This window comes from Verruconis gallopava (genome assembly GCF_000836295.1).
Source record: "Verruconis gallopava strain CBS 43764 unplaced genomic scaffold supercont1.44, whole genome shotgun sequence".
Lineage (NCBI taxonomy): Eukaryota > Fungi > Ascomycota > Dothideomycetes > Venturiales > Sympoventuriaceae > Verruconis > Verruconis gallopava.
This window is the reverse complement of record NW_015622180.1, coordinates 19,641-45,776: the sequence shown is the minus strand read 5'-3', so window position 1 is coordinate 45,776 and position 26,136 is coordinate 19,641. Positions and strand designations below refer to the sequence as shown.

Sequence of the window (26,136 nt, the reverse complement as noted above, 5' to 3'; positions counted from 1 at the left end):
CAAAGGACATCTACATCCTCCGCCCGATCCTGTTTGGCACAATCGGCCTGCATGGAGGCTCAATCTCAAACCTCAACTTTCGCTATTCGCCACAGTACTATAACTTTGTAGCAAACAGCACCAATGTGGCGTTTTCCAACATAACCATCAGCGGGTACAGCGCAAGCAACAACACCGCAAAGAACACTGACGGATGGGACACTTATCGCAGCTCAAACATTGTCATCCAAGACAGCGTCATCAACAACGGCGATGATTGCGTCAGCTTCAAGCCAAATAGCACAAACATCCTTGTGCAGAATTTGCATTGCAATGGCAGTCACGGCATCAGCGTCGGGTCACTGGGTCAATATAAGGGAGAGATCGACATTGTTGAGAACATTTATGTGAGTGATCCAGAAACCTCGCAAGCATCCGAAATCTTAACCCGTCAAAGGTCACAAACATAGCCATGTCAAATGCCTCAGATGGAGCTCGCATCAAAGTCTGGCCTGGCGCACCAACTGCTCTTTCTGGAGATTTGCAAGGTGGCGGAGGTGGCGGCCTTGTGAACAATGTTACTTACGACGGCATAGCCATCACAAATGTCGACTATGCTGTGGAAATTACGCAGTGCTATGGCCAAAGCAACCTTACATTATGCAACGAGTATCCATCTAACCTTACCATCAGCAACATCAACATCATGAATGTGCATGGCACAACAAGCAAGAAGTATAACCCTATCAGTGGCTATATTGTTTGCAGCAGTCCAGGAGTATGCAGCAATATCACGCTGGAGGACATTGCTGTCGTTAGTCCATCTGGCACAGAAAATGAATTTCAGTGCGGAAATGTCAATGAAAGCTTGCTACAAGGAATCAATTGTACTGAGGTAGCCGGCTTGAGAGATTTGAGCGTTGGATAAGGCTTGAAGTGCCGGCTCAAGTAATGTACTGTTAATATCTCTACTAACTTTAATACGTCGAAAGTTAAGGGAACTTTAATCCTGTTGAAATCATATCTTTAATTTTTTTTTTGTCGAATTAGGAGCCTTATACTATGTATCATGATCACGTTACCCTAAGGGGTTGTGTTAAAGGCGGATGGTCTTCTTGGGGTCAATCAGGAACGTGATTTCATGTAAGATAGTCGTCAGTTGTGTGGAGAATGATGACGAGATTGCGGGCAGAGGTAGCATACAGTAGGACGGAAGTGTGGATTGCACAATGATTGCCGGGAAAAAGATTTTTCCCAAACTAGAAAGCTATATATCTCAGGTGCCACTCCAAGGTTTTTCTGGTGCTTGGGCAGTGATGGATTAGTTGCGCAGCTGGTCTTTTACGCAATGTCACCTTATGCAGATGAGGATTGCTCACAAAATTAGGCTACACTAGACCCAATAAGCTAGCATTGCTAGGTGACGTAACATGTGTACCCCGATAAATACGCTTCTAGACTAAACACATCCCTTATCAGCAGAACTCTCTTAAACTGGGATATTGACTGATCTGCATTGAAACTGTATATACAACTTGTAGATCATTAGCTAACTTGCTTTCTCCAGCTCGTAACAGTATGTCCAGATTGGCATTGGTTCAATACTCTCATAGCAGCCTTAAGAAACCAAAACGGCTTTCAACAGCAGATTGAAAATTGACGGGTACCAGATTTAGGACATATTCAGGCTAAATTTACAACCCGTAAACGAAAGTAAGCTTCTTGTCCGAGTATCGAGTATCATTGACTCGTTCGTATGCAATCTCCTCATTAGTCATGTGCGCCAGCTTCTCGCGTCTATTCCGGTTTACGGCTGCTAAGGTGAATCGGTACGATAAGTATCCGAGAAGTGCGGCGGCAACGAATCCAAGAGTAGCATAGAAGGGGAGTCGGTAACCCGGAGCATACTTTGATTGGTAAAGTTGTGAACCGATAACACCAGCAAAGTTGCCAAACCCATTGACACCGAGGACAAGAGCGCGCATGCCAGGCTCCGGAGTATTTCCGCTGAGCCAAGCAACAGTTAGCGGCGCGGAGACGTAGCTGCCGAACGTAAGGATGCAGAGACCTGCATACTTTCCGCCACTTGAGCTAACTGTCACCGTGACGATGAGGCCGACGAGACAGATGAGCAAGCCAGCAAAGATGTGGTAGCCACGCTCATTCCTGGTAGACGTTAGACGAGGCTTCAAAAATTAGTCAGAGTGCTAACTTACCGTCTGTCAGAGCTGAAGGCGAAAAGGTAGAGTCCAACAGCGCCGCAAATATAAGGAGGAACGGACATCAGATTTGCGCGGATAGACTGGAAGCCTAGTCCTTCAACGACAAGTGGCAGGAAGACAGAGAAAGCTTGACTTGGTACACTCGCGCAAATATTGAAGAACAAGACAAACCAGAGTTTCCAGTCTTTGGCAGTCTCAATCACGTCCCGCCTCGTCAAACGATCGCCCTCGATGCCACTCTCCTTGTACGTGTGCTTGACATACATCTCATTGTCGATTCTGATTCGCTCTGCAGCATAGGCTCTTTCTTCTTTGTTCAAGAACCATGCAGAACCAGGGCCAATTGGCAACCAGAAGACGGCAATAATGGCGAAGAAGGCAGTTATGGATCCTTCGATGATGAACAGATACTGCCAAGTGTGGAGAGGAGCGTTCTTGATCTGGAAAACACCGTATGCGATGGCGCCAGAGAATGCACCAGCCACCGCATATTGACCGTAGAAGAGACCAATTCGAACAGCGAGGTCATAGCGAGTGTAGAAGAACGAAAGGTACGCTACTGCTGTTGGGTAAAAGCCAGCCTCGAAGACACCAATGAGCAGACGGGTTCCAATGAGAGCGCCGCGTCCCTTGATCCAAGCTTGACAGACGGTAATTATTCCCCAACAGAACTAAGATGCTTTAGTATAGCAATTAGCACGATAACTCGTTAGCCTTACCATAAGGAATGGAATCCAATACTTGGCTCCAAGCCATCTACCGATGGCAGCAGACGGTGGTTGGAAGAGAATGAAGGTAATGAAGAAGAGCGAAGTAGCAAGGTTCAAGTCGCTAGACTTGGCGCCAATATCCTTTGTAAATCCTAAGAAACTAATTTAGCACTTGTGTACCGAGTGACATGAGGATTCGGATTTACCTTGAGTTTGAGCATTTCCTACATTACCACGGTCCAAGCCATTGAAAAGATATAGGAGAGCTAGCATGGGAAGGAGGAAGATATCCAGCTTCAAATTTAGGGCCCGGTTTCGAGCCTTCTCCTCAGGCGTCTTCCCAACAAACCCTGTCGGAGTATTATCCTTGAGCTCTATGGCAATGGGTGCCTTCATGTGTCTGCTATCCATTCGGATTTCCACAGAACTAGAGTCTGCAGTATGAGCCGTCATATTGCACGAGTAAATGAAGATTTGATGGTGTCCTGAAGATTTGGTTCGAAGGAAATGAAGATGAACAAGGAAACTATTATAGACTTCGTTATGCTATACATTGTATGAGGAAGCTGACAACCTTGAGATGAGTCTTCGGCACCCTAACCGAGTTGGACGTGCGAGTGAATTACGCGAACAGTTGACACCGTGGTGTGGACCGTTGGAGGCTGGCAGGCCAAAAGGTGTATAGTGCACGGAAAGCGGCCCCGAGCAATCAATTTTACCCCAGAAAAAACTTGGGAAGCATCATGCATATGCGATGGGGAAGCTGTTCGCTCAATTTTCTAGCCTCCACTACCCCAGAAAGTTTCAGTAGATCTCGTGTCTAAAAACTATGAAAAAGTGATCGTGACCCCTCGCGCGATTCCAAAAGTGGGATAGATCCGGGTACTGTACCCGATGCCTCCACCCTTCCCTGCCTTTTTGGGTTTAAGCTGCTTGAAAGGGAGATGCAATTGATGGCTGTTGCAATATATTTTCGTTCTAAGAAGTACAAATGGCGCTCTGTGGCTGGATTGCAGCTCTAGAGAGCAACCTAGGTCTGAACGTAGAACTAAGGATCAAAACTTTCTCTCTGGGTGGAATCATACGTACATCCAACAATCCACAAAATGAAACCAATGGAGTTCGATTTCACGAAGCAAAAACCTTCGAAAACACTGGATATTGGTTTGAATGGCACCAATGTTTCTGCTGACCCTTTTGGGCGAGTATGTAATGTTTGATATGTCCTTAGTAGTGCACTGGGGAACTAACCACTGTTTAGATGTTGCAACTGAGCACATTTCACCCTGAACATGGTATCATAGTTGCTGCCCCATACGAACAATTCGATGGGAGCAGGTTCTATGAGCCACAGTACGTACGAGCTTACCGAGCTCGTATGCTGAAGATGATTCGGTCAGGCAAACCAGGCTTTGGGGTTCGATTTGATAGAAACTCGCACCAGGTAGCCATTGAAATCTGTGACATAAGCACAGCGATATTCAAGTATCATCTTCACGAGCATGTCACTGTCACCATGACACTTAAAATAGACGAGACAGGCAGCGTCATTCAACATGCGATCATCTCATCAACAAGCTCGGAACCGATGCAAATTCCTTACATATGGGACCTGGGAATTAGTATCAATCGCGCATCTTACGGCCAATTGACAGAAGGCGGGCCAATACCAATACCACCTCTAGAGAATGATTTCCAAATCTTGGACCAAGGAGATCGCTACGCAATCGTCAACAAACACCTCAACTCTCATTTGGAAGGAAGTCTTTGGATCGACGGCACTGCTGTGAAGATGGCTAAGCCCATGAACGAAACCTTCGTCGGAAGACCGGTGTCTATCAGTTATTCACGTATGATTGAAGTTCCTGCCAATTCTTCACGGACGATACTTGCAAATTTTCATCTGTACCCAGACGTTAACGTTCGAGAAGGGCGTGAGGCAGTGCCCAACAGGCAAATCCCACCGTCGCTTTCATCTCAAAGCTGGACTCCCTTGGAAAGCGACGCGCTTTTCATAATCAGAAGGAACTTAGACTATTTCTTGGGAAATTGCACATTTCCAGTCTCTGAAACCGAAGTGGCTGTAATAACGGACCATGTTGCCCTGCCGCTTGGTTGGAATCGAGATAACTAGTAAGTGTTGGTGAACGATCTATTACTTACATATGGCTCACAGAAATGTAGCTGGCAGATCAGGTTCTCACTGGACATCCATCAGAATGCTGGTCGGCTTATGGATGCGGTCACTGCGAAGAGATATCAAACAATGATCCATCGGACTGTAAAAGGTCACCTAAATTGGGTTTTTCGCCGCGCTCAACGTCCTCACATCTTCTGGCATCGGTCCTATTTGATTACAGGTCGACCCAAGGATGGACCTGTCTTTCAGCTTGACCAACAGTGTTATCCGTTGCTTGAGCTTTGTGATTTCTACGATGCATTCCCAGAAGAGGCCACGTTTGCGAAAGATATTTGCATGGAGAAGACCTTGTCAGATATCATAACGCTGCTCAAATCTAAACGCGACCCGAGCACAGGTCTGTTTCCTACAGATGAAACACCTGGAGACGATGCTGTGGAGTTTCCGTTTCACTTCTCAAGCCACGTCCTACTTTGGCACACTTTTTCACGGCTGCATCGGCTACTGGATACGATTGGTCTGAAATCAATAAGCAGTAGGTTGGACTTGAATGAAGTTGCGCAGGACATCCGCCGCTTGACCATACACCATTTCCAAACAACAAATAACCAGACTGGCAGGTCGCTATTTGCGTACTTGACGAATGGAGTGGATAAAGCAACTCTCTACCACGATGCCAACGATATTCCAACTCTCTTCGCACCGGCTTGGAACTTCGTGCATACGGAGGAAGAATATCAGCTTTGGAAAAACACAATGGAGTTTGGACTTTCTCAAAATAATGAGAAGGGATATTTTGTCGGTGAACCGTTTGGTGGTCTTGGAAGTGTTCACACTCCTGGACCATGGCCCCTTGGCTATTTTCAAGAATTCGTTTATGCTCAACTCACAAATTCTTCTGAAAAAGAGCAGGATGCATGGCGTAGAATCAAGGGTGCGATGCAGTGGGACGGATTGTTCCCCGAAGCCGTTGACTATCGGACTGGAGAATGTACGAGTAAAGCATGGTTTAGCTGGCCGGGATCTATGATTGGAGGTGCACTTGTCAGGTCGAAATTGATATGAAAAGATCTAGAGCTAATATATCACGTTAATAAATAGATATAGCGCCATACATGATAAGATGAGGTCAACGTTGTATTTGAAGTGAAGAAATGCTAAGAAATGCTAAGAGTTGGCATCTAGAGCGCTGCATTGCGCTTGATGCGGCTCATATGTGATATAGCTGCAAGTCATCAACGCTGAGCCATGTGGTAAGTTCGCGATACATAGGATCTTGTTCGCGGACGGTGGATGGTAATGATGCGCTCTGCCCTGCGTTATCTGTATGCCACCTCACTCTTTGAGTTGAGCGTTCATCGATGGGATATACGTCAATGTGAGGACTTGTCTGGTTCTGAAGAAGGTCAGTATGAACTGGAGTCGATATTTGCTGGCCAGAAAATATATTCTGGCTTCCAAGCTTCTGCACAAGGAGGTTGAGATCGAGCAGGACTTTCGCGCAATCTGCTGCGTACATGTTGCCATTATTTGCCTCATTTTCAAACGCAGCAATGGCAAATGATATGCCAGATGCATCGGATGCGTCTTCCGACTCGAACAAGAGCTGACCCAGCTGAAGTATGACTGCAGCATTGAAGATGTTATGAAGACTTATGTGCATCAGATGATGGAATCGATCAAGTCTTGATAGAACTCGGCCCAAAGCTAGATTTCGTTTGGCCGCTGAGCTGCACTCCAAAATTTTGGAGAGATATGGATGAGATTGGATATCAAATCTTCCATTTATGAAACGATCAGCAACAGCCTTTTTAACCGCGACAAAATATATTGGACGTATAGTGAGGATGATGAGCTGAGACCAATTAGAGCTAAGTGTTACCATGTTTGAGTTCGCTCACCTGATTGTATGTCATATGGAGCTCACAGCAAGATTTGTCATCAGTGAGGCCATTCTCGCTTGTCTTGAGTTCAGGTGGAAGGTTTTGCGACCAGTTTGTCAGCATTTGTAAGGCATTGTCCACGAAGATGGACAGCTCCTCACCAGGGGCTTGTGAAGCGATCTGGTAGACGTTGCAGACAATATAATTCGAGATTCGTGAAAGCTCGATATGTGCGCTCAAGCCGGCAGGTGGAGGAAATTGACTGAAGACGTCAGTCTCTGAATGAGCTCATTGAGATACGCCATATGAGCTCACCGTGTATTCTCAGGAGGTCTCAGTTTGATAGCTAAGTCCGAAATTAACGGAGGTCGGCCCATGAGGATACTTAATCGACTATAGATAGAGATTGGCAACGAGCCTTGACTGCAATTCATCCTCTTGGACGTACCGTTCGAGAATATATATTGTCCAAAATATCCTCTTTCCTAGTTCATCTACCATCCAACCACGGTGGACGCCATGCATGATGAGAATATGTACTGCAATGCTGACATAAATATATGCTGAGTCTCTTCGGTTTCTTTCCATGAGGTAGAATGCAAGAAGCCCAAGAGATGCAACGTCACTGACCGTGATGTAGTCCAGGGGATTTTTAAGCAGCGATCGTGCTCTCGCAAAGTATGGATCTCCATGAGATGAATTTTCGTCTAGATTGGTAGTTCTTCGACATTGCGAAGCGAGAGCGAATGCGGCATTCAGAATTGCTAAGTCGGAAGAGATGTCGTTCCCAGTTTCGGCTCGAGTATTTTGCAGGACTTTATCCCAATCAGCCCAAAAGTATATTCCACCACACGGGAAGTCCCCAGTGCCATCTTGCGCCAAGTATCTGAACTCAGCCAGCATGATGGATGCCTCTGTTCTGGATGGAAACCAAAGAGGATCGACATCAGGGACAAGTAACGGCCTTGAATCGTGTGTCTGATATCGACCCAGAGATTTAATGAATGCTGTTTCCGGATTCTGAAGCCCAGTCCATGAATCGTTGAATGCTAATGGGGAGATTGTTGCCATGAACTCCTTGAGATAGTCGAGAAATACTGCACCAGATGATTCCCCTAAATAACGTACCGTTCCATCTGGATCCTGAAGAACACGGCCTTCGTTGGGCGAATACTGGGTGCCAGCAAAAGTATTCGCACGTGCGATACTAATAGAGCCTTGCGGACTAGCGAGCTCAGAGAATCCTTCTCTGCTGGCGATAGGTGTCATTTCGCCAAGCAGGCGTTGTAGTTCAGCGCATCTTGCTTTAAGACCAATGAACTCAGCACGGCTGACAGATATTTTGTCCTCTATGACTGGGTACGTGCAATCCCGATCAGCTTTCCGACAATGATAGCAAGGTTTCTCTCCGGAGCACTTAATGCGCCGCAAATTGCAACTATTGCATCTATAAACATGGTTAAAATGTCAGAATAATAGCAATATTAGGGGTTAAGTACGCTGTAACTACTCGTTTCCTCTTCTCAGGAGCAACCTTGTCTCGCCTTCGATGGGTAGGAAGACGCAGAGTAGGGGATTCAATTGCATCAGGAGATGGCGCCATATAATCCACTCATCTGAAGGGAGATACTAAACTAGCGTAAATTACCCTTTGGAACATTGAGTTTGTTGCTTTTTACTTGGGCTAGGAGTTACAGATAATTTCGGTTCGGAAGAGATGTTGGGTGTAGACTCCGCAACTTGCGCCACTGACAATCTGTCGCACTGTCCGCTAGCCTAAGCTAGGCAGTGCTCGTAATTGCGAATATATAGCGTTCAAATAGACAAAAAAGAAGCAATGACTGGTGTTAAAATGACATAATATGATTTATACTTATTATCACTTATCAGTGTAAAAGAAGATATGTTATTTATATGCATCAGTTCGTTCACGTGATTGATCACATGATATGCGATATATGCATGAGTTACTCCAAGGTTCTACAATCATGCCACTGTTACGTAATTAATCAAATAGTTGATTTTAATTAGCTATTTAAGCTTTAAAAAATGTAGAGCTAAATGAGTATAGCTTATAGCTCACATCATATACACTGAGACAACTCTCCAAATATATTACGGTGAATTTAAACTAGTATAAATGATATACCTTAAAACCCATAAGATCGTCCTTTATGGCATCCCTGCGCTTTATTTGTTGATTTATCTACCCCTAATTTCATCTACCCCTAATTTCATCTCAATCTGCTCAGTATGGATGGGAAATTGGACAGTTCCTCATATTTCATTCCATCTTTTCCCGACCACATCATACTGCTGAAGCTCTTTGTAAACGATTTATGGAAAACATGGGACTGCATTTACCCACCTTTTATGATTTGCACATAGAATGCCGCACTGGGGCTTTCTCAGTACCGGCACCATGCCTCCACTTTTGGGTAAGCGTTCTTTCTCATGTGTAATTGGTTGCATTTGCTGTTCTATGTGGCCAGCCAGAATCCTCAAACCTCTCCTCACTTTCTCTTTCCAATTCACTCTTATAGAATTAACGCCACTTTGGATAATACAATCCACGATATTTCTCTAACTCCCAGACCCCTATGAGCTTCACAGGCCGTCTGCTCGAATGTATCACCACACTGTTTATCGAAAGACAACTATCTCAGCCGCACGACTTCAGTGACTGGCTTATCGACCCTTGACGGCGTAACGCATCTCACGCTTTTGGGAGCGGAGAAAGGGATCTTGGGCAGGGTGATGATGATCACACTAAAAGCTACACACTAAGGAGTGAGTCTATAATAGCTTTAAGAGACAAATTGACAATAAGCTCGGTTTAGTGTAGCAGTACTAATAATTAATATTCAATATTTCGCTTTGAGATCAAGAGATATATGAACCCCGGCGGTATATAAGTATATATTTGTAGCGTTCGCTGCTTTAAGGCTATATTAGAAACTATAATTCAAATAATAAGCTAGATCAATTATTTTTTGGCTAAAAACAGGAATGCTTAATATCAGAGACATGGAGCAAGGAAAGGCACAGCCTCCACCCAAAATATTCCTCATGAACAGATGTCTTCTTAACGACACTGTCGTTACCAATGACCGCATGGAAAGCGCCGATTAGGATCCTCTGGCGATGGCCTCGGGGTGATCATCAAGCTCGCGGCCAAGCATGGAGCCCTTCTTGCATGCCTTATGCTCACGGAAGACAAGGTGACGCCGATTTGGCATGAACAGCAAATCAGGTTCCTCAAGGGTACGCCGCGATGTCCCAGGGAAATTCAAAATGGAAATGAAAGAGATAGAAAGATTAATAGATCTAAAGATATATTGTAACTTCCATGACGTTTTATTCGGAGCCTCAGAGATATAAAGTCCCAATCAGAATTTTACAAAACATGTTGTGCAGGTTGCCAATGCGGCTGCCCCGACCGCGTGCGTTCAGAGTGAACACCTTTTTCTCGTAGGTCCAGGGTATAGAAGCAAAGAAGGCGCCGAAGAATACCATGTCCAGGAACATAAAGTCGACTGTAGCATTGCCGGATAAGGTGTTCGGAAAGCTGAATTCTACCACTTGTGCGACTTGTTTAAACTGCGGAGAACCAAAGCCAATGATCGAGGAGGCGACAACGATCATGCACAAGCCTTTGCTAGACTGGCCGAAAATGAGCGGCTTACGTTGGTCGTAAAAGTCCATGAGGAGCTTGAGGGAAAACTCGAGATGAGAAGGACGGCGGAGCTGATGTCACTAGAAGAAATACCATTCGATATTGATTAATGTAACAGCATATTGACAAGTATATAACCTAGGAACGGGTATCCGATACTGGTGAATATGGTTCAACGCAAGAGGCAGCTGGAAATATGCAACAGCAGCTAGATGGTTGGCCAATATAAGCTAATATTTGCGAACACAAACTGATACTGGTCAAGGCTAGAGTTAAAGGAAATTAGCTTAACAAAATAGGATGTACTTACTTAAGCGATAATAGTAATAAAGAGCGCAGATGCTAGATAAGTTAAATTAATATTTTTATTAATAAAAGTTATATTACTTTACTTAATCTACTCTATTTTACGGTCTTTCATGGAATGAAATTCTCCGACATTTATATTGATTGATTTCTCTTCACATATAGCTGTAACATGGAACGAGACTTGTTGATTTTAGGTTGGCAATCTATTAGTTCCATTGTTCCCTGTGACTCCCCTTGCTATTTGGTCGTAGAAAATTCTCATCTAGGGATCTGAGCCCAGTGTTGGGACTCGAGATTCTTATAGCTCAATAGTAAGGGATAAAGGTCATGGCTCTCGTCGATCGTATGTCGATGATGAAGCGTATCGAGGTCATGCACTTTCCTGCAGCCCTTTGTAGCTTTAACTGCTGAAATCTTGAAAATATGGCTTGCGCTTTCAGTCGTGATAGCTAGAGACGGTAAATCATCAGTACTGTGAAGTTGCATCACCGTCAATCACGCGCATATTTTATTCGAGGCAAATTAGAGCAGATTTTCCGAGTAGTTTCTTGTGAGAAAGCGATGGCTCCACCCATGTGATGGTATCGGAAACTCTTTTGCAACCGCGCAATCATATTATCATGATTCTCTTTTTTAGGAAGCTTTCGTGTCTTGTTTCTGTCCTTTTTTGAACGCTCATACACTGTGTAGTTTGGAACGGGTAATCCATTCACTACTGCTGGGCCGCTTGTCGGCAATATGCAATCATTCAAGCATAATTTCAGCTTACCACGAGACCGGGTTCACATATGCTGAAACATTTGTGCTCATCCATGGCTCACTTTGTCTTAGGATTGATCAGCTGTCGCCGACTTATTGGTAATTTCCTCCGAAGCATACAACAGGTGGGAGACCCCAGTTCGGCCCCGCCCGAAGCTTCGATAACGTTATATCAAGCTGGGATTAGAACTAGCTCCCGAAAGTGGTCCCGGCAACCCCTCCGCATCAGTGCCTGGCGATCTCGGTCTCTTCAACTGAAGGCTTCACAAACACAAACACAAAACTCTTGCACCGAGTTGTTGGTCAAGCATCTTCAGGCCCCGAACTCTGATCTGCAGCTCTGGCCGAGATAACTGCTGGCTTTCAATGTGGTGCATCTAATTGCATCTATTTGGCTTGCTGTCCCCACAACTTTGGCGGCCTAAGTAACGTGAATCTTGGGCAGCTACCGAGAATCGGCATCAGCCACCTGGCGCAAGCATATGACCACGAGGCTCTCTTCGCTGGATTCAGAATTGTGGTAGCACAATCGGTGGTCAGGTTCTTGTTTGCATATCGATTGTGTCGATCATATCGATCATGACCCATGGAGGCTCTCCTACCATGGCCACTGAACCGCCAGCCAAACGGGCACGATTGTCCATGGCTTGCAACGAATGCAGGAGGAGAAAGGTGAAGTGCGACGCAATCTATCCCAAGTGTCAGAACTGTGCACGTCGCAATCATGAATGCTTCACCAGCGATTCTAGGCGGCCCAATGTGCCTGTTCTGCGTGAATGGATCGAAGACAGATCTTCCGCTGTGCAATCTTCGCCTGCTCCAACTGCACGAATCCAGGACGTGCTCAATCACTCACCAGCGGCAGCAATCCATCATGTAATCCATACACCAGCCGTTCCAACGTCTACCGTGGAGGAGGTTTCACCCCTGCAGCTTCCGTACGAGATGTCATTCAATGCAGACCGGCACAGTAACCGTATGAAGATGATGGGAAGCAGCAGTGCACAGTGTCTGATCAAGTCGCTTGATTTGTATCTTGAGAAAGCGGCGCTGAAACCAATTCTGCCTCATTTCCAGTATGGGTTAAGACACACCGAGGAATTGGATATCCCATTGATGGTATCTCTGCCACCTTTTCCTGCAGAACCTGAGCGCATTCTTTACCTGAGGCATTTCTTTTCAACTATCCACATGCTGTGGCCAATCTGCACCGTCGATGAAACAAAGGCAGCCATACATGCGCTAGCGTCCATTCAAGACTTCTCCACATTTACTCGTGACCATATACCTATGCTGACGCTCAGCTACCTCATTATGAGCCTTGGAGCTGACGAAGCGGCTCAAGGTCTCTCTGTGGATGGAAACAAATATCTGGTAGCAGCTACAACCTTGCTTGGCCACGTGTTAATGGTACCATACCTAGACACCGTGCAGGCACTGCTTGCTTACACGATTGCATATCGAGGACGTAGTAAAGATGGCTTGGCTTGGCAGATGGTTGGCATGGCCACTAGGATCGCTCAAACACTTGGTCTACACAAGTTTTCACTTCGTAATCCTTCCCTCGAACATGGAGTTACAGACAAGAGCCAACAGCAATTTCATGCTCGTATATGGGCGATCTGCTGCTGTTTGGAAAAATTGTTACAGCTTGAGGGTGGAAGGCCATCATCCATCTCGACTGTTAGCGATGACCAGCTCCTGGGTGACCAGAGACCTTTAGGCCGACCAAATTTTCTTCTCTGGAGCATGAAATTAGCCGAACACCAACACGGAATTTGTCGACATATCTACGGGCACAGACCTGGTGAGCGGTGTGCTGATGACATTTTGCAAATCACGGCCCATCTTGATGATGCACTGCTGAGCTGGTCAGCAATTTTGCCCCTGGAATACCAACCAGAGAACATCATGTTCTGTACAGACGAACATTTTCCGATCGCTGCCTTCTTGTGCATTCAATTTCACCAAGCGGTGATCACTTTGCATCGTGCCGCGCTAATCGCGCCTCGCGGACTCTTTGACACGGAAGTTGACAAGTATTGTCCCAACAGCCTGTCCAAATTTCGCATTAAAGGAGGTGAAACAATCTCAATGGATAGCGCAAGGGCTATTGTCCGTATAACTCTAGAAATTGCAGAGCGAGGGGTGCACTCTCGCATACACTCGTTGAGTCCGGTTATTCTCTCATGCATTGCCATAGCGATCTACTTGATGAAGCATCCTCAAGGGAAAACCCAGGGAGCAGATTTGGAAGTGAGTATATGCTGTTGAGGAATAAACATGTATGCTGACTTGGAAAGCTGCTTAAATCTGGGCTTGAATTCACTAGTGAGCAATACACGGCCGCTGGCCAGGATCACCGGGTTGTGAAGGGTAAGACTAGTTGCGAGCTAAGCATACCATGCATTATTTAAACACAATTCTACCAGGTCTCGCATCCATATACGATAAAGTTCGATCTCATTTACATAAACAATCAAGTAAGGAATCCCGCGGGCAAATCCAAGCGGGATACGCGCAAACGGCACGCAACAAAACCAGTTTCTATAACAAAAACATCGGCAACAATGAGACCGACTCGTCTATTTCGCAAAAAATCTCACAGAGCACTTCAGAAATGCAGTTCAACCAAGCCAGGGACTCTGTGGAGCCTGATCTTCGTGGGCCACGATTAAGCAATACTGCGGGCGGTCAAAGTCCGTCCGACCAGACGAACAGTAGCTATCCTGCGATGGCTAGCTCCAATAACATGCCACCAAACTGGGGCGGTGCTGTACTTGCCAGTCTTCCGCAATCTTTCCCTTCACAATCTACGAACAATGCCATAGATGGCTCTATATCTAATAGTGAGCTTGGCAACGGCGACCTACCATTCGACCAGTACAGTATAATGTCTATGTGGGATTGGATGGTGTGAGTCTTACTTCTATCAAAAGTCACACCACTGGTTCATTCAAAGATCTTGTGCGACACAAGAACCACGTCCATGCCTGGGAGACTGGAGCACGCAGCGCAAAATCTTACATTTCGAGAATATTATGAGGTCCTAATTGCATTTATAGGGACTCCATAGAACTACGAGGTATCGCTTAAGGCTGAAATTAGCGCGGAGCCACACGAAGCCTTTTAGAGAAGACCGAAGAAGGACCGCCATCCTACGGCGTAAACATACACAACAACCTATATGAATGGTAGAATGATCGAGCTTGGGTAATCGCCCCCACAATGGATCTTATGTTGTCCCCGGTTCAGCTCGTGCTCGGGCCTTGGCCCGGAGAAGCTCTTGTACTCTGCGATGCTTGGGAATTGGCCACCAATCTACGCAGGTAAGATTAGCTTCGCAGTCAAACTCGATATCAGCCTAAGACTTACCCTCATTGAAAGCGTCTCGCCAGCATCAAACTGAACACTCATAGCCCAAATTCCTATCTCCATCCTGATGATTGTCCCCGCGGGCACCATCTCCTTCTTTGTGTGGGGATGGAAGGGGAATTGTGGGTGCATCGACCTTGACGGGTCAATAGCCCGGTGTGATGCTCTCAAGATACCGACACTGCCAAGGAAAAGATTGGTGCTTGACTGTTCCTTTTCCGGTATCTCATCGATGGATTTGACTGGCGTTGCTGCGAAAGGAAATTGCAAATGCATCAAAAGTTTCCCGTTCTTATCCTTCTTGCGCAGAATGATGAATGTCGTGAAGTCATCCCGCGCATCGCATGACATGTAAAGGATGGCTTTTGGTAGGCCAATCAGGCGCGCAGGTTCATCGAAGGTATAATCGAATACTGCAAAGTCCTTGTAGTCCTCAGAGTTGTACGTGGCAATTTTATACTCCTGGTTTTCTGTTTTGAGCTGACCATCGTGAAGGTAGAACTGACGGTATGTTGTAGTCGGGCTCGGGAAGTCTTCCAACACAATGTTATCGATGGCTTCTCGGTCACCGAATCGCAAGACAGACCACCGCACCTTTGGTGTCTTCTCCCAGTCATTCTCTATGCCTTTCAGGTATCTGTCGAAAAATTTGCCGAGTTCGACGTTCGACTCCGGCACGCTGTACAACTCGTACCACTCCTGGTAGCTGCTCCATTGGATCCATTTATGTGAATGCGGAATTTCGAGGTAGCCACGAATCGACCCCATAGTATGGATTGAAGACAGGTCAGAGCCTCGAATATATGCTGGACATTGGATCTTGGTCATGTCGACTCGCTTGTCTTCCCAGTATGCATTTGAAATATTCGACCGTCGATACATCTCTTCAAAATCTTCCAATCCTGAGTTCTCTTGACCACGGACAATGGCTTTGCCGATAAGATCAAAGTTGCTCATGGTGAACCAGCCTCCACGACAGAACTGCTCTCTGAAAAGATCACCTGATCCTTCCCACGGGGCGATGGCTTTGAGTGATGGAGGCTGTTGCGCAGCTATGAACCATTGCGAAATAGCCAGTGCTGAATTGCCAGCCATACCAACCGCGCCGTTACACCAACTCATCTTTGCTACTGCTTCCACAACGTCGTAGCCGTCCTCAGCATCTTGCGTACCCATGACACAGATCTGGCCGTCGCTATTTCCGGCACCTCTTGTGTCGACTGAGATGATGGCGTAGTTCTTTGGACACCAGTACTGAGGATCCAAGCCTTCGAACTTTTCCAATCCACTCAGATCGGAACGTTTTACGCAACAGCCCCACGTAGTCATGGGTAGCATGTCGAGCGCAGAGTACTTCTTCCCATAAAATGACCAGCTGAGAATGGCCGGCACCTTCGCATCTGTATTGGCTGGCCGGTAAATGTCGATGTACAGGCGAGCTCCATCACGCATGACCACCTCCACATCATGCTCCACGATGATATCCGATGTCAAACTGAGAGCATCGGCGAACTTGGGCGTTGAACCAGCGCGATAAATGTCCACTTGTCCAGGTTTGAATCCAACGTATCCATTTTCGCCAATCTTAGGCGGTTGCACTCGCTTAATTGCGACTTGTACAGGAGGCGGCATGATGTCTACTGTTCCTCGATAAGTAGAAGAAAGCTTTTGGAGACGATGAAGCTATGAGACTCTTCCTGCAATTCATCGGAGCATACATGTATCATCTGCAGCCTTAGTGTTGTCGTCTCTTATTCTTTAAGATGCTCTGATTGATTATTCCCTGCGCCTGACTCGCGATTCGGCGAACTTGCCGCCAAGGGTTTAGAGGTGGTTCGGCGTGTTAGTGCCCGAAAACTCCAGGGTTCACCTCGGAGGCTCCCGAACCCAATAATTCACTGCGATGTTTCGGCCAATTGTGAGTATGGATCATTGCAGTGCTTGGATCGGAACTTGTCTGGCTTGTAAGTCTCAATTTCGCTCTATATATGCTGATGACTGGCATCCTCTTTCAGCATATCCATAGTGAATAAAAAGCTGTCGTATCTCGTTTCAATATTACGGAATTATACTCAAGACAAAAATCCCTAAATGTCGTCCACACTCACAGAGTTAGAGTCTACTCAAAACCTTGTCGAGTTTGAACCCCGCGAATATGGAGACTGGCGCGACGAATTTCACAAGAATGGCTGCGTCTTGATCAAGAACGTAATAAGCAAGGAGCGAGCTGCATACTATGCCCAAAAACAACTTGATTGGTTGAAGAAATTTGACCTAGGCTTCGATGAGAACGATGAGAGCACGTGGACTGCGGAGCATCTCCCAGTGTCATTCAAGGGCGGGTTAGGGAAACACCAGAAAATTACAAGATTCCTGTTCAGAGCTGACGAACTACAGAATGTATTTCTCTTATGGATCAGCCCACGAAAAGATGGCTTGGGAAGCCAGAATGGAGCCAAAGGTTATCGAAATTTTCGAACAGCTCTGGGAGACTAAGGAGTTAATTGTATCTTTCGACGGAATGAACATCTCTCTACCGCGTCGAAAGGATTTGCAATGGAGCCGTAAGACCTCTCTCTTGCTGGAAAACAATCCAATGCTTACTTGCCGTAGCCTGGCCACACACTGATCAAAACCAGCGACGAAAGGGAATGCAGGCAGTGCAAGGTCTGCTAAATTATGCGCCTAATGGCGATAAAGATGGTGGTCTCGTGCTCATGAAGGGCTCCGCAAAGTTGTTTGATGAGTTCTTCAAGGTGAAGCGCGAAAGTTATGCGCACGAAGATGCGCCGCCACCTGAACTCGAGGTAATTACGACCTCTTTCGCGAATCTGCACAGCTGACATCCGGTAGTACATGGATCTATTCCTCTTCTCGGACAAGGATGTGAAATGGTTCGAAGAGCGGGGGTGCGAACTCATCAAGATAAATATGGAGCCAGGCGACTTCGTGCTTTGGGACAGCAGGACGATGCACTACGCCAAGTTGCCTGAAGGCAACCAAATCCGCCATGCGCAGTACATCTGCATGACTCCCCGGAAGTTCGCTAGCGAACAGACAATCAAATTGCGGAAAGAGTGCTTCGATAACTTCTATGGAACCACGCATTGGCCACACATGTAGGTGCTTTGACTACTAGCTCCTGACCTCTGCTAATTGGAATCGGCAGCAATGTCCGCCCGTCAGACGAGATGCCAATGAGAAATGGTGAAGTGTGCCCAAAGTATAGGAAGGAACCGTTTGAGAAGCCAGAGGTCACTGATCGGATGCTTCAGCTCGTAGGGGTGAAAGAGTATTGAAAAACCATTTGACTGAATGTAAAAAATTGCACTCGAAATAAAAGAACCATAGTGATATAAATTCTCTTCGGTGTGAAACTCCTATATGGTGGCCAGCTCCGTGAAGATTTGATATGCGCCGCTTGACTGGAGGCTGGTGGTCATTCTGGAGACGTACAGTTGGTTCCATCATAGACAACTATAGCTTATTTGACAAAATGCTGTGACTGTCACTCCATTGAATTCAATAAGACAAAAGGAGCTAACGAGATGTGTTGACAGCGTATCTGCACTGGTTTCGTTCAGATTTTAGGGGCCAATTCAGAGTGCCTATCTCAATAGCGGAACATTCTGTTAAATCAGAACAGAAACGAATTTATAACATGAATCATTTTTCTGTATGGTGTTTTTACCACAGGATCAACAATAATAAGTAGCGTAGTCTGACCTTAGGTATGAATACCCGACGCAGCGATTTCGCTTTATGGAGTTGACGATGTGCTTTCACTTATGATACGCCCTCAGCATTAACCTCATCTTCGGATTCGATCTCTAAATCTTCATTGAAGCTAGTATCTACCACGCGTCGAACCGTAGATATATCCGAACCGAGTGTTGCGTCTCAAAGAACGAAGCGACATCCAAAAACCATTAAAATGACCTCATCCGGTGCAAATGTGGGGTCCTCGGGGGCCCATCCCCGCATTCTTCCCCGAAGGAGCCCCATGGCACATTCCCCACGAAACTTCTCAGTAGGCTTTCAATCCGGGCGCCATACTGGAAAAGCATCCCGAGCGTAGGCTCGAGAACCTTAGTCATTGCAAGAGGTGCTCGGCCCAATGTGGGCTCCAATCTTAGTCCGACGATCATTGAAAGTTCCCCATGCGTTCCAATCGGCCCCGTAACTCCACAAGGGGATTGAGCCTGGACACTGCGAATCAGTATATCGAACTCGAATATGACCCAAACGAGATCCGAATCCGAACCGAGATATGAGGTCCATCCGCAAGCCATCGTTCAGATTCTGTAACTACAAAGCCCCGGTCGATCCTGACTTTAGGCCGATTGGCATTGTCTCCCTCTCTCACCTCAAAGAAGCATCTGCGTAGCAGGCGTCTTTTTACGTTCCAACCATTAGTCACGATGGAAAAAAGTGTTGTCGAGAGCATTGAACGTGTCCAGACCTCGGCGTCGGAATTAAACAAAGATGGCCTCGATCAAGTTCGTACGATGGGCACGGTCAAGCTCACCGATGGAGAGATCATCTATATCCCTATGCCAACTGCAAACCCTCAAGACCCCCTGAACATGAAGGCATGTTCCTCGAATGATGCGTACAAATCGAAGTCGGTAGACTGATACGTCCTCAGATTATGCAGAAATTCACCATTACTGTCCTGATTTCGATTTTTTCAACGCTCGGTCTTTCTCTAGTCTCTGGATTTGGAGGACTTTTGGGTTTCTATATCCCAATCTACGCCAAGGAAGGGCACGGAAGCTATGAGGAAATATCTCGTCTTTTAACCTATCCAAGTTTGTTCATGGGCATTGGTAATCTGATTGGCATCCCGTGAGTTGTGTTTAAGTGCAAGATCAAGGCCAGATCTAACTTAGTCCAGGGTATGTTAACGGAATAGATGTAGCTGCGGGACATGCTTTCTTGCTGTGACGCTCGTCCGCATACAGATGAAGAGTATGACAGCTGATTCTTGGTAGATATCCATAGCCGTTGGACGTAGAGTTGTCCTGCTTGGCTCCTCTTTGATCCTTATACTTGGAGCCGTCTTGAGCGCCAACGCTAAGTCGTACGAGTGGCACCTTGGAGCTCGTATGGTACTCGGCCTCGCTGCAGGGCAAAGCGAGGCCGTGGTTCCCATGATCGTTCAGGAGATATATTACTTGCATGAGCGGTCTCGTGGGTTGATGATCCAGCAAACCATCCAAGTGACTTTAAGCACCATTTGGATCTTGTTCGCAAGCCCCATTGCAAACAACATTGGTCCTAATGGATGGTACTACCTTGGGGCCGGCCTTGTCGCTGCCCAGTTCTTATTGTGCATTCCTCTTCTCCCCGAAACCAAATTTGAACGCGACATGGAAACTTTCCAAGAAGACGGTGACCAGAGTGGTTCGGAGGATGTTGAGCACGTTAAGGAGAAGGTTGCGGCAACACATGCTACAGCGCGTCCTCCCCTAGATTATGTTAACTTTGCTCCCCGAACCTGGAAGTCTGATAGTGAGTACTCGATGGTTTCATTTGCGATTTGTCTCTAATATTTTAGTGCGTCTGTGGGTTGGCACACCTGATTGGGCGAAAGCAGGCCGCGTCTTTGTCCAAACGTTCACTATTATGCTATTTCCAAACGTCTTCTGGGCTATGCTCTTCAATGGTCTGACTTTAGGTGTGAACATTGCCATCGGTACCACGTACGGAGGCATTGTAACTTCGCCACCGTACAGCTGGGCTCAACGAAGTGCATCTTACGCCAATTGTGGTCAGATTGTTACCGCCCTTGTCGCCTTACCTGTTCTTGGATATGCTGTCGATCATTTTATCCAATGGAAAGCGAAGAGAAACAACGGTGTTCATGAACCTGAAACTCGCCTGGTGCCATTAATACTGACTACCGCTGTTGGTATCGTCAGCGCTGTACTTTATGGCCAAGCCGCGCAGCATCCCGAAAAGTACCACTGGTTTACCATCGTTTTCGCCATCGCCGGTTATTACTTCGCCTTTGTTGGTGCAGCGATGGCTTGTATGACCTATCTGTAAGTATCTCTGCTATTTCGAAACCTGTAGCCAATGATTTGCTCAGATTGGACTCATATCCCGCTCGCGCTGGATCGACCCTGATCTGCGTTTGTGCGTTTCGTGGTGTTATTAGTTTCGGCACATCGTACGCCATCCAGCCATTTATCAACACTGCTGGTTACGACGGATCATTTGGGGCTTATGCTGGAATGACCGGCGGCATCGCTTTGCTTGGTGTGCCAATCTATTTCTTCGGCAAGCAAATTCGAGCTTTCACAGGGCGGTTTGCGAAGGCCAAGAAGACTGGCTGACTGGAAGGCGTCTAGTCCAGCAGGAAGTAAAGTAATCGTCAAAGCTTGAAGCTTAGTGTTGAGAATGTAATGAAGAAGCATATGTATGCATACAACAACCAGAGCAAGCCATTCTCAAATGTGCGCGTAGGCGCATGAAACAATGCTTTGACGTTTTGTACGATTTATAATTGCTTTATTTTTCTGACAAACTATATAACGCAATGCAAACGCGAAAATTCAGCATTCTAAAAATGATATCATGATTGTGTAGAGCTGCCTTCGGCCTCCTCATCCGCTTGGTTCTTTGCCGAAGTTTTGCCAATAAGAATTGTGCTTATGAGCATTAAACCACAGAAACCCGAATAAAAAATCCAGAGTTTGGAAAAGCCTGAAGCATAACGGTCGATATCGGGATGTGTTGGTAGGTGGCCGACATTGTCGACGGCCCATGTGCTTAGGGTATTTGTGTGAATTGTCGATTGCAACACAACGCCTCCACATACGACTGAAACTGCGCTTCCAAGGCTTCTAAGAAATGTGTATGCAGATATTCCAGCTGAAATTTCTGTGGGATGTAGGTGATGTTGCATGGCGATCATGGGACTTATGAACATTGTACCAGCGCCCAAAGCAGCCAGGAGCTGATACACAATCAACTTCGGCCACTCCGTAGTCGATCCGAAATTTATGAACAGGCCAGTACCAAGTGTCATAACCATCGAGCCGAACCACATAGGCTCTCGAAATCTACCGGTACATTTGATGAAGATGCCTGTACCGCTTGCAACGGCCGACATTGTCACAATCAATATCAGAAGATAGAGAGCAGAGTGTAAAGGCGACGCCCCAAGCACGGCTTGGAAGTATAGTGGAAGGAAGAAGTCGTAGGCAATGAATGCGAATGTATGGGCGAAGGATGCTGACAAGATGGCCAGTTTCGATCTTCCTTGGAACACTGCGAGCGGTATTAGTGGCAAACTAGGGATGTTCCACTCGTAAGGTATGAATATCGTTAAAGCAACTACGCCAGAAAGTAAAAGCCCTAGCGTGTACCCTGAGGTCCAGGAATAGGTCAAGCTGGCTCCACCCTCGAGGCCACAGAGCAATAATATTGTCCCACCCACAATGAGAATCGAGCCGCCCCAGTCGAATGTCTTAAAAGCGTTGCTGATTTTTGCCTTTTCGTATTGAGTTTTGTGATAGAGATTAGAAGTAAAAGGGATAGTCCTGCAAATGGCAGGTTGATGTAATCTGTTATTGATTAGCTACGGAATATGAACATGAGTAGGTGTGTCTTACAACACCATTGCCACCCAATTGTCTGGGCGAAGATGCCGCCGAGAATGGGACCTAGGCCGCTCGCAACGGCGATGTGTACCCGTAATACTTCGCTCGGAGCTTAAGTGGGAATATGTCTGCAATGATCAGTTGTATGAATATCTGCATGCCTCCAGCCCCTAATCCTTGTATTGTTCTTCCAGCAATCATCATGATAGGGCTCTTGCTAAGAGCTGCAAGCACACTGCCGCCCATAAAACAGAGCTTAGCGACAACCAACAGCAGCTTACGACCTACGATGTCTGAGCAGCGTGCCCACAAGGGTGTGCATGCCGTAGACGCTAATGTGTAGGATGCGGAGACCCAAGTGTACTCTGCAGCAGTGGCATGCAGGTCTCGGGTGATGCTCGACAGCGCTGTGGACACAATTGTAGTGTCCAGTGCTGGAAGGAATTGTGTGAGACAAAGCGAGAATATGATAAGGATTAGCGTAAAGCCTTTTGGTGCTTCAAGCCCATCTTTCAGGCCATCGGACTCCTCTTTAGTCTCTGTATTGGACTTCTCAACTTCATTTACGGCATCGTCCAGTGTAAATTTTCCCTTACTGATGACTTGTTTTGTTGTATAGCTTTTTTCATTGGAGATTGTTGTGGCTAACATGATTATTACATATTTGAAGTATTTACTGCATCTCTTATGTAAAAAAGAAGTATGAAGCAAGAAGTGTAACAGAGTAATAGTGCAGAATTATAAAACCAAAAAAGGGATTGATATGCTTTAAAGATGTCAGCTTGCACCGCATTGCCCCGAACTTGGCTCAGCGCTAAATTCGGAGCCACCCGTACGTCACAGGGCAAAGCCGAAGATGATGAGATAAAGGAAATCTGCATACTCAAGTATTGTATTGTGAATCGCGTCGTGGTTTCAATTTTTCCTAGGGTGTCCCACGGTACGGTACGGTACGGTATGGTATTTACCTATGGCTGCTCAGATTTGTCCTACAGGATTTGAGATTTGTCCTACAGGATTTGAGATTTGTCCTACATGCTACTCGTAAAATAAAATAATCGCCTAATAAAGCCTAGTAAACTTATTCTGCCGTAATACCAGCATAACGCGTTTATAAATTATAAACTTCAACCTTCTTATAGTAGCTATAATGGATAGAATCTGTGAGGAACTGAGTGGGAACATACGCACGTGTTAGGAATACTTTCCAAGTACCGACTAGCTTCACTAATATGAGCCACTTCGGAAGGGATTAGCTTCCTAGAGCAAAGGAACTGTTACGGCGTACTTGTCAGTACGGCCAGGGTAACATGGGTCATTGCCCAGCAGTGCCAAGTGGCAGTCTCAGTCTTGGCATGTGAGACTTTCTGCACCAGTCTTAGCCTTGGTAGATGAGACTGTATGCACAAGTCTCATCAGGAGCGATTAAGACTTGATGATAAGGAATAGAAAATAGGTCTATATAAGGAGGGCTACGCTTAAGTCTACGCTCACTATAATTCAATTGTCTAGTATAGCTAGTAGTTAGTCTGAATATATTTGTTACGGCGTACTTGTCAGTACGGTCAGAGTAACATGGGTCATTGCCAAGCAATGCCAAGTGGCAGTCTCAGTCTTGGCATGTGAGACTTTCTGCACCAGTCTCAGCCTTGGCAGATGAGACTGTATGCATGAGTCTTATCAGGAATGATTGAGACTTGGTCATGAGGAACAGGAAATAGGTCTATATAAGGAGGGCTACGCTTAAGTCTACGCTTACTGTAATTCAACTGTCTAGTATAGCTAGTAGTTAGGTGTTACGAAGTAACACGTGATTTGTCATGTGAGTGATCATTTTGATCATTTTTGAGAAAATGATCAAAATGAGCGCATTAACCAATGACTGACGACTAGGGTATTGATGATTGGTCAGAGCGATCATTCTGATCATTTCGCCAAGAATGATCAGAATGAGTAAGGCAATAAGGATATCAGGAAAGCTGTCTATATAAACGTCCTGTCTCTACTGGTGTTGTGTCTCTTCGTAATTCAACTGTCTAGCATAGCTAGTAGTTAGTTTGAATACCTTCTCATACTTCTGAAGCTCATACCATTCTAAGTCACAAACATAACTATCTTATTATATTCCTTCCTTAATAAGCTCTAGTTATACATTGTCCCCTTGCTCTAGGAAGCTAACCCCTTCCGAAGTGGCTTACATTGGTGAAGCCAGTCGGTATAGGGAGAGTATTCCTAACAAAAGTTGAATTACCGAACCATTGAATAGGGCAAGGAACAATATCTTATGTCTACTGTCTCTAAGAGAAGCAGTGGAAGTCAACAACAGTCTGGTCCACCAAAGAAGAAGGTTGAGGTTACTCCAGGTACCAGTGCTGCTGGGCCATCGACACACAGAGCAGCAGTACCTCCGCCACCTCCGCCACCACCAAGAGATCCGGAAGTCCTACCAGACGCTCAATTGTTTGACGATTCTGATTCATCCGACTCGAATTCTGATTCTGGAAGCGAGAACCTCTTTGACAACGACATGGCTCGACCGAAAGTGAATCCACCTGAACCCTTTAAGGGGGAATGATCCAAATATGAAGCCTTTAGATCTCAGCTTAGGATTTATATTTACTGGAACCAGGATAAGCTCGACTCTGAGGAAAAGAAAGTCATATGTGCTGTGTCCTACTTAAGGGGAAGCGCATACACTTGGATCCAGAGACGGGTTGATCAATACATCTTGAAGAAAGGAGACGTTCCGCACGATATCAAAAGGATCTTCCAGAGCTATTCAGTATTTATGGGAGAAATAGATCAGTACTTTCAGCGAGTTGATGAAGCTCATCTAGCTGAAAAGAAGTTATTGGAACTACACCAAAAGTCAGATGCAAGTTCCTATACGGTCGAATTTGAGAAATGGGCGGCAATTTTAAAATGGAACGACGACGCACTTCGAACAAAGTTTTTTGCAGGGCTCAAACCAGAAGTCAAAGCTCAGCTACGGCTTAGGGAGAAAGAGATATCTACCCTTACTGAGCTCATTGAATCTGCAATTAGGGTCAATTCCATCTTATTTAAAAATAAACTTGACAGGCAAGGAAAGACGCCCAGATACCAACCCAATCACGGGAGACCACGACATTCTACAGATTACTATGGACCGCAGCCTATGGAGATTAATAAGCTCCAGAAAGGCGATCAAGCCCCGAGAAAGCCCAAGAATTTTAAGAAAAATTCGGGAAATTGTTTTAAGTGTGGCCAACCAGGACATTTTGCTCGAAATTGTTCGAAGCCTAAGAAATAATCAATTAAGGCTTTAGGAACTGGCGTGCAAGCACAGAAGATTGCTATGCTTAGGAAAGGCTCTCACAGTACTTACCGTTGGGGACCGAATCAAAACACGGGACCACGGGATGAAACGGCAATTCAGGGAATTTTGGAACGACATCCAGATGTTCGAACGAACATGGCTCATAAGTTCCATT

The 26,136-nt window shown here is 46.0% G+C and overlaps 9 protein-coding genes across 9 annotated transcripts; 4 read left to right on the top strand and 5 right to left on the bottom strand.

Annotated features, from left to right (window-relative positions):
* Nucleotides 1–1,312: 1,312 nt before the first annotated feature.
* Nucleotides 1,313–3,691, bottom strand: PV09_08633 (uncharacterized protein). The gene is made up of 4 exons (XM_016362557.1): nt 3,118–3,691; nt 2,921–3,063; nt 2,196–2,872; nt 1,313–2,145 (listed from the first exon to the last, which is right to left on the bottom strand). The coding sequence occupies exons 1-4, from the start codon at nt 3,362–3,364 to the stop codon at nt 1,674–1,676; spliced, it is 1,539 nt and encodes a 512-aa protein (XP_016209570.1). The 5' UTR covers nt 3,365–3,691; the 3' UTR covers nt 1,313–1,673.
* Nucleotides 3,692–4,017: 326 nt separating this feature from the next.
* PV09_08632 (uncharacterized protein) lies at nt 4,018–6,116 on the top strand (the record flags this gene model as incomplete). Its single annotated transcript, XM_016362556.1, has 3 exons — nt 4,018–4,116; nt 4,173–5,044; nt 5,096–6,116. 3 exons carry the CDS (start codon nt 4,018–4,020, stop codon nt 6,114–6,116), a joined length of 1,992 nt encoding a protein of 663 aa, XP_016209569.1.
* PV09_08631 (uncharacterized protein) lies at nt 6,084–8,796 on the bottom strand. The gene is made up of 5 exons (XM_016362555.1): nt 8,434–8,796; nt 7,383–8,381; nt 7,250–7,327; nt 6,953–7,196; nt 6,084–6,906 (listed from the first exon to the last, which is right to left on the bottom strand). The coding sequence occupies exons 1-5, from the start codon at nt 8,535–8,537 to the stop codon at nt 6,262–6,264; spliced, it is 2,070 nt and encodes a 689-aa protein (XP_016209568.1). The 5' UTR covers nt 8,538–8,796; the 3' UTR covers nt 6,084–6,261.
* A 1,507-nt stretch (nt 8,797–10,303) lies between these two features.
* Nucleotides 10,304–10,639, bottom strand: PV09_08630 (uncharacterized protein; the record flags this gene model as incomplete). Its single annotated transcript, XM_016362554.1, has 1 exon — nt 10,304–10,639. One exon carries the CDS (start codon nt 10,637–10,639, stop codon nt 10,304–10,306), a length of 336 nt encoding a protein of 111 aa, XP_016209567.1.
* A 1,421-nt stretch (nt 10,640–12,060) lies between these two features.
* Nucleotides 12,061–14,598, top strand: PV09_08629 (uncharacterized protein; the record flags this gene model as incomplete). Its single annotated transcript, XM_016362553.1, has 3 exons — nt 12,061–13,934; nt 13,982–14,054; nt 14,111–14,598. The coding sequence occupies exons 1-3, from the start codon at nt 12,258–12,260 to the stop codon at nt 14,596–14,598; spliced, it is 2,238 nt and encodes a 745-aa protein (XP_016209566.1). The 5' UTR covers nt 12,061–12,257.
* Nucleotides 14,599–14,861: 263 nt separating this feature from the next.
* PV09_08628 (uncharacterized protein) lies at nt 14,862–16,685 on the bottom strand (the record flags this gene model as incomplete). The annotated part of the gene is made up of 2 exons (XM_016362552.1): nt 14,862–14,999; nt 15,054–16,685. The coding sequence occupies 2 exons, from the start codon at nt 16,683–16,685 to the stop codon at nt 14,862–14,864; spliced, it is 1,770 nt and encodes a 589-aa protein (XP_016209565.1).
* A 459-nt stretch (nt 16,686–17,144) lies between these two features.
* Nucleotides 17,145–18,528, top strand: PV09_08627 (uncharacterized protein; the record flags this gene model as incomplete). Its single annotated transcript, XM_016362551.1, has 5 exons — nt 17,145–17,395; nt 17,451–17,617; nt 17,667–17,860; nt 17,907–18,172; nt 18,223–18,528. 5 exons carry the CDS (start codon nt 17,145–17,147, stop codon nt 18,350–18,352), a joined length of 1,008 nt encoding a protein of 335 aa, XP_016209564.1. The 3' UTR covers nt 18,353–18,528.
* Nucleotides 18,529–21,633: 3,105 nt separating this feature from the next.
* PV09_08626 (uncharacterized protein) lies at nt 21,634–23,314 on the bottom strand (the record flags this gene model as incomplete). Its single annotated transcript, XM_016362550.1, has 2 exons — nt 21,634–22,627; nt 22,755–23,314. The coding sequence occupies 2 exons, from the start codon at nt 23,312–23,314 to the stop codon at nt 21,634–21,636; spliced, it is 1,554 nt and encodes a 517-aa protein (XP_016209563.1).
* A 1,633-nt stretch (nt 23,315–24,947) lies between these two features.
* PV09_08625 (uncharacterized protein) lies at nt 24,948–25,955 on the top strand (the record flags this gene model as incomplete). Its single annotated transcript, XM_016362549.1, has 2 exons — nt 24,948–25,205; nt 25,293–25,955. 2 exons carry the CDS (start codon nt 24,948–24,950, stop codon nt 25,953–25,955), a joined length of 921 nt encoding a protein of 306 aa, XP_016209562.1.
* Nucleotides 25,956–26,136: the final 181 nt, after the last annotated feature.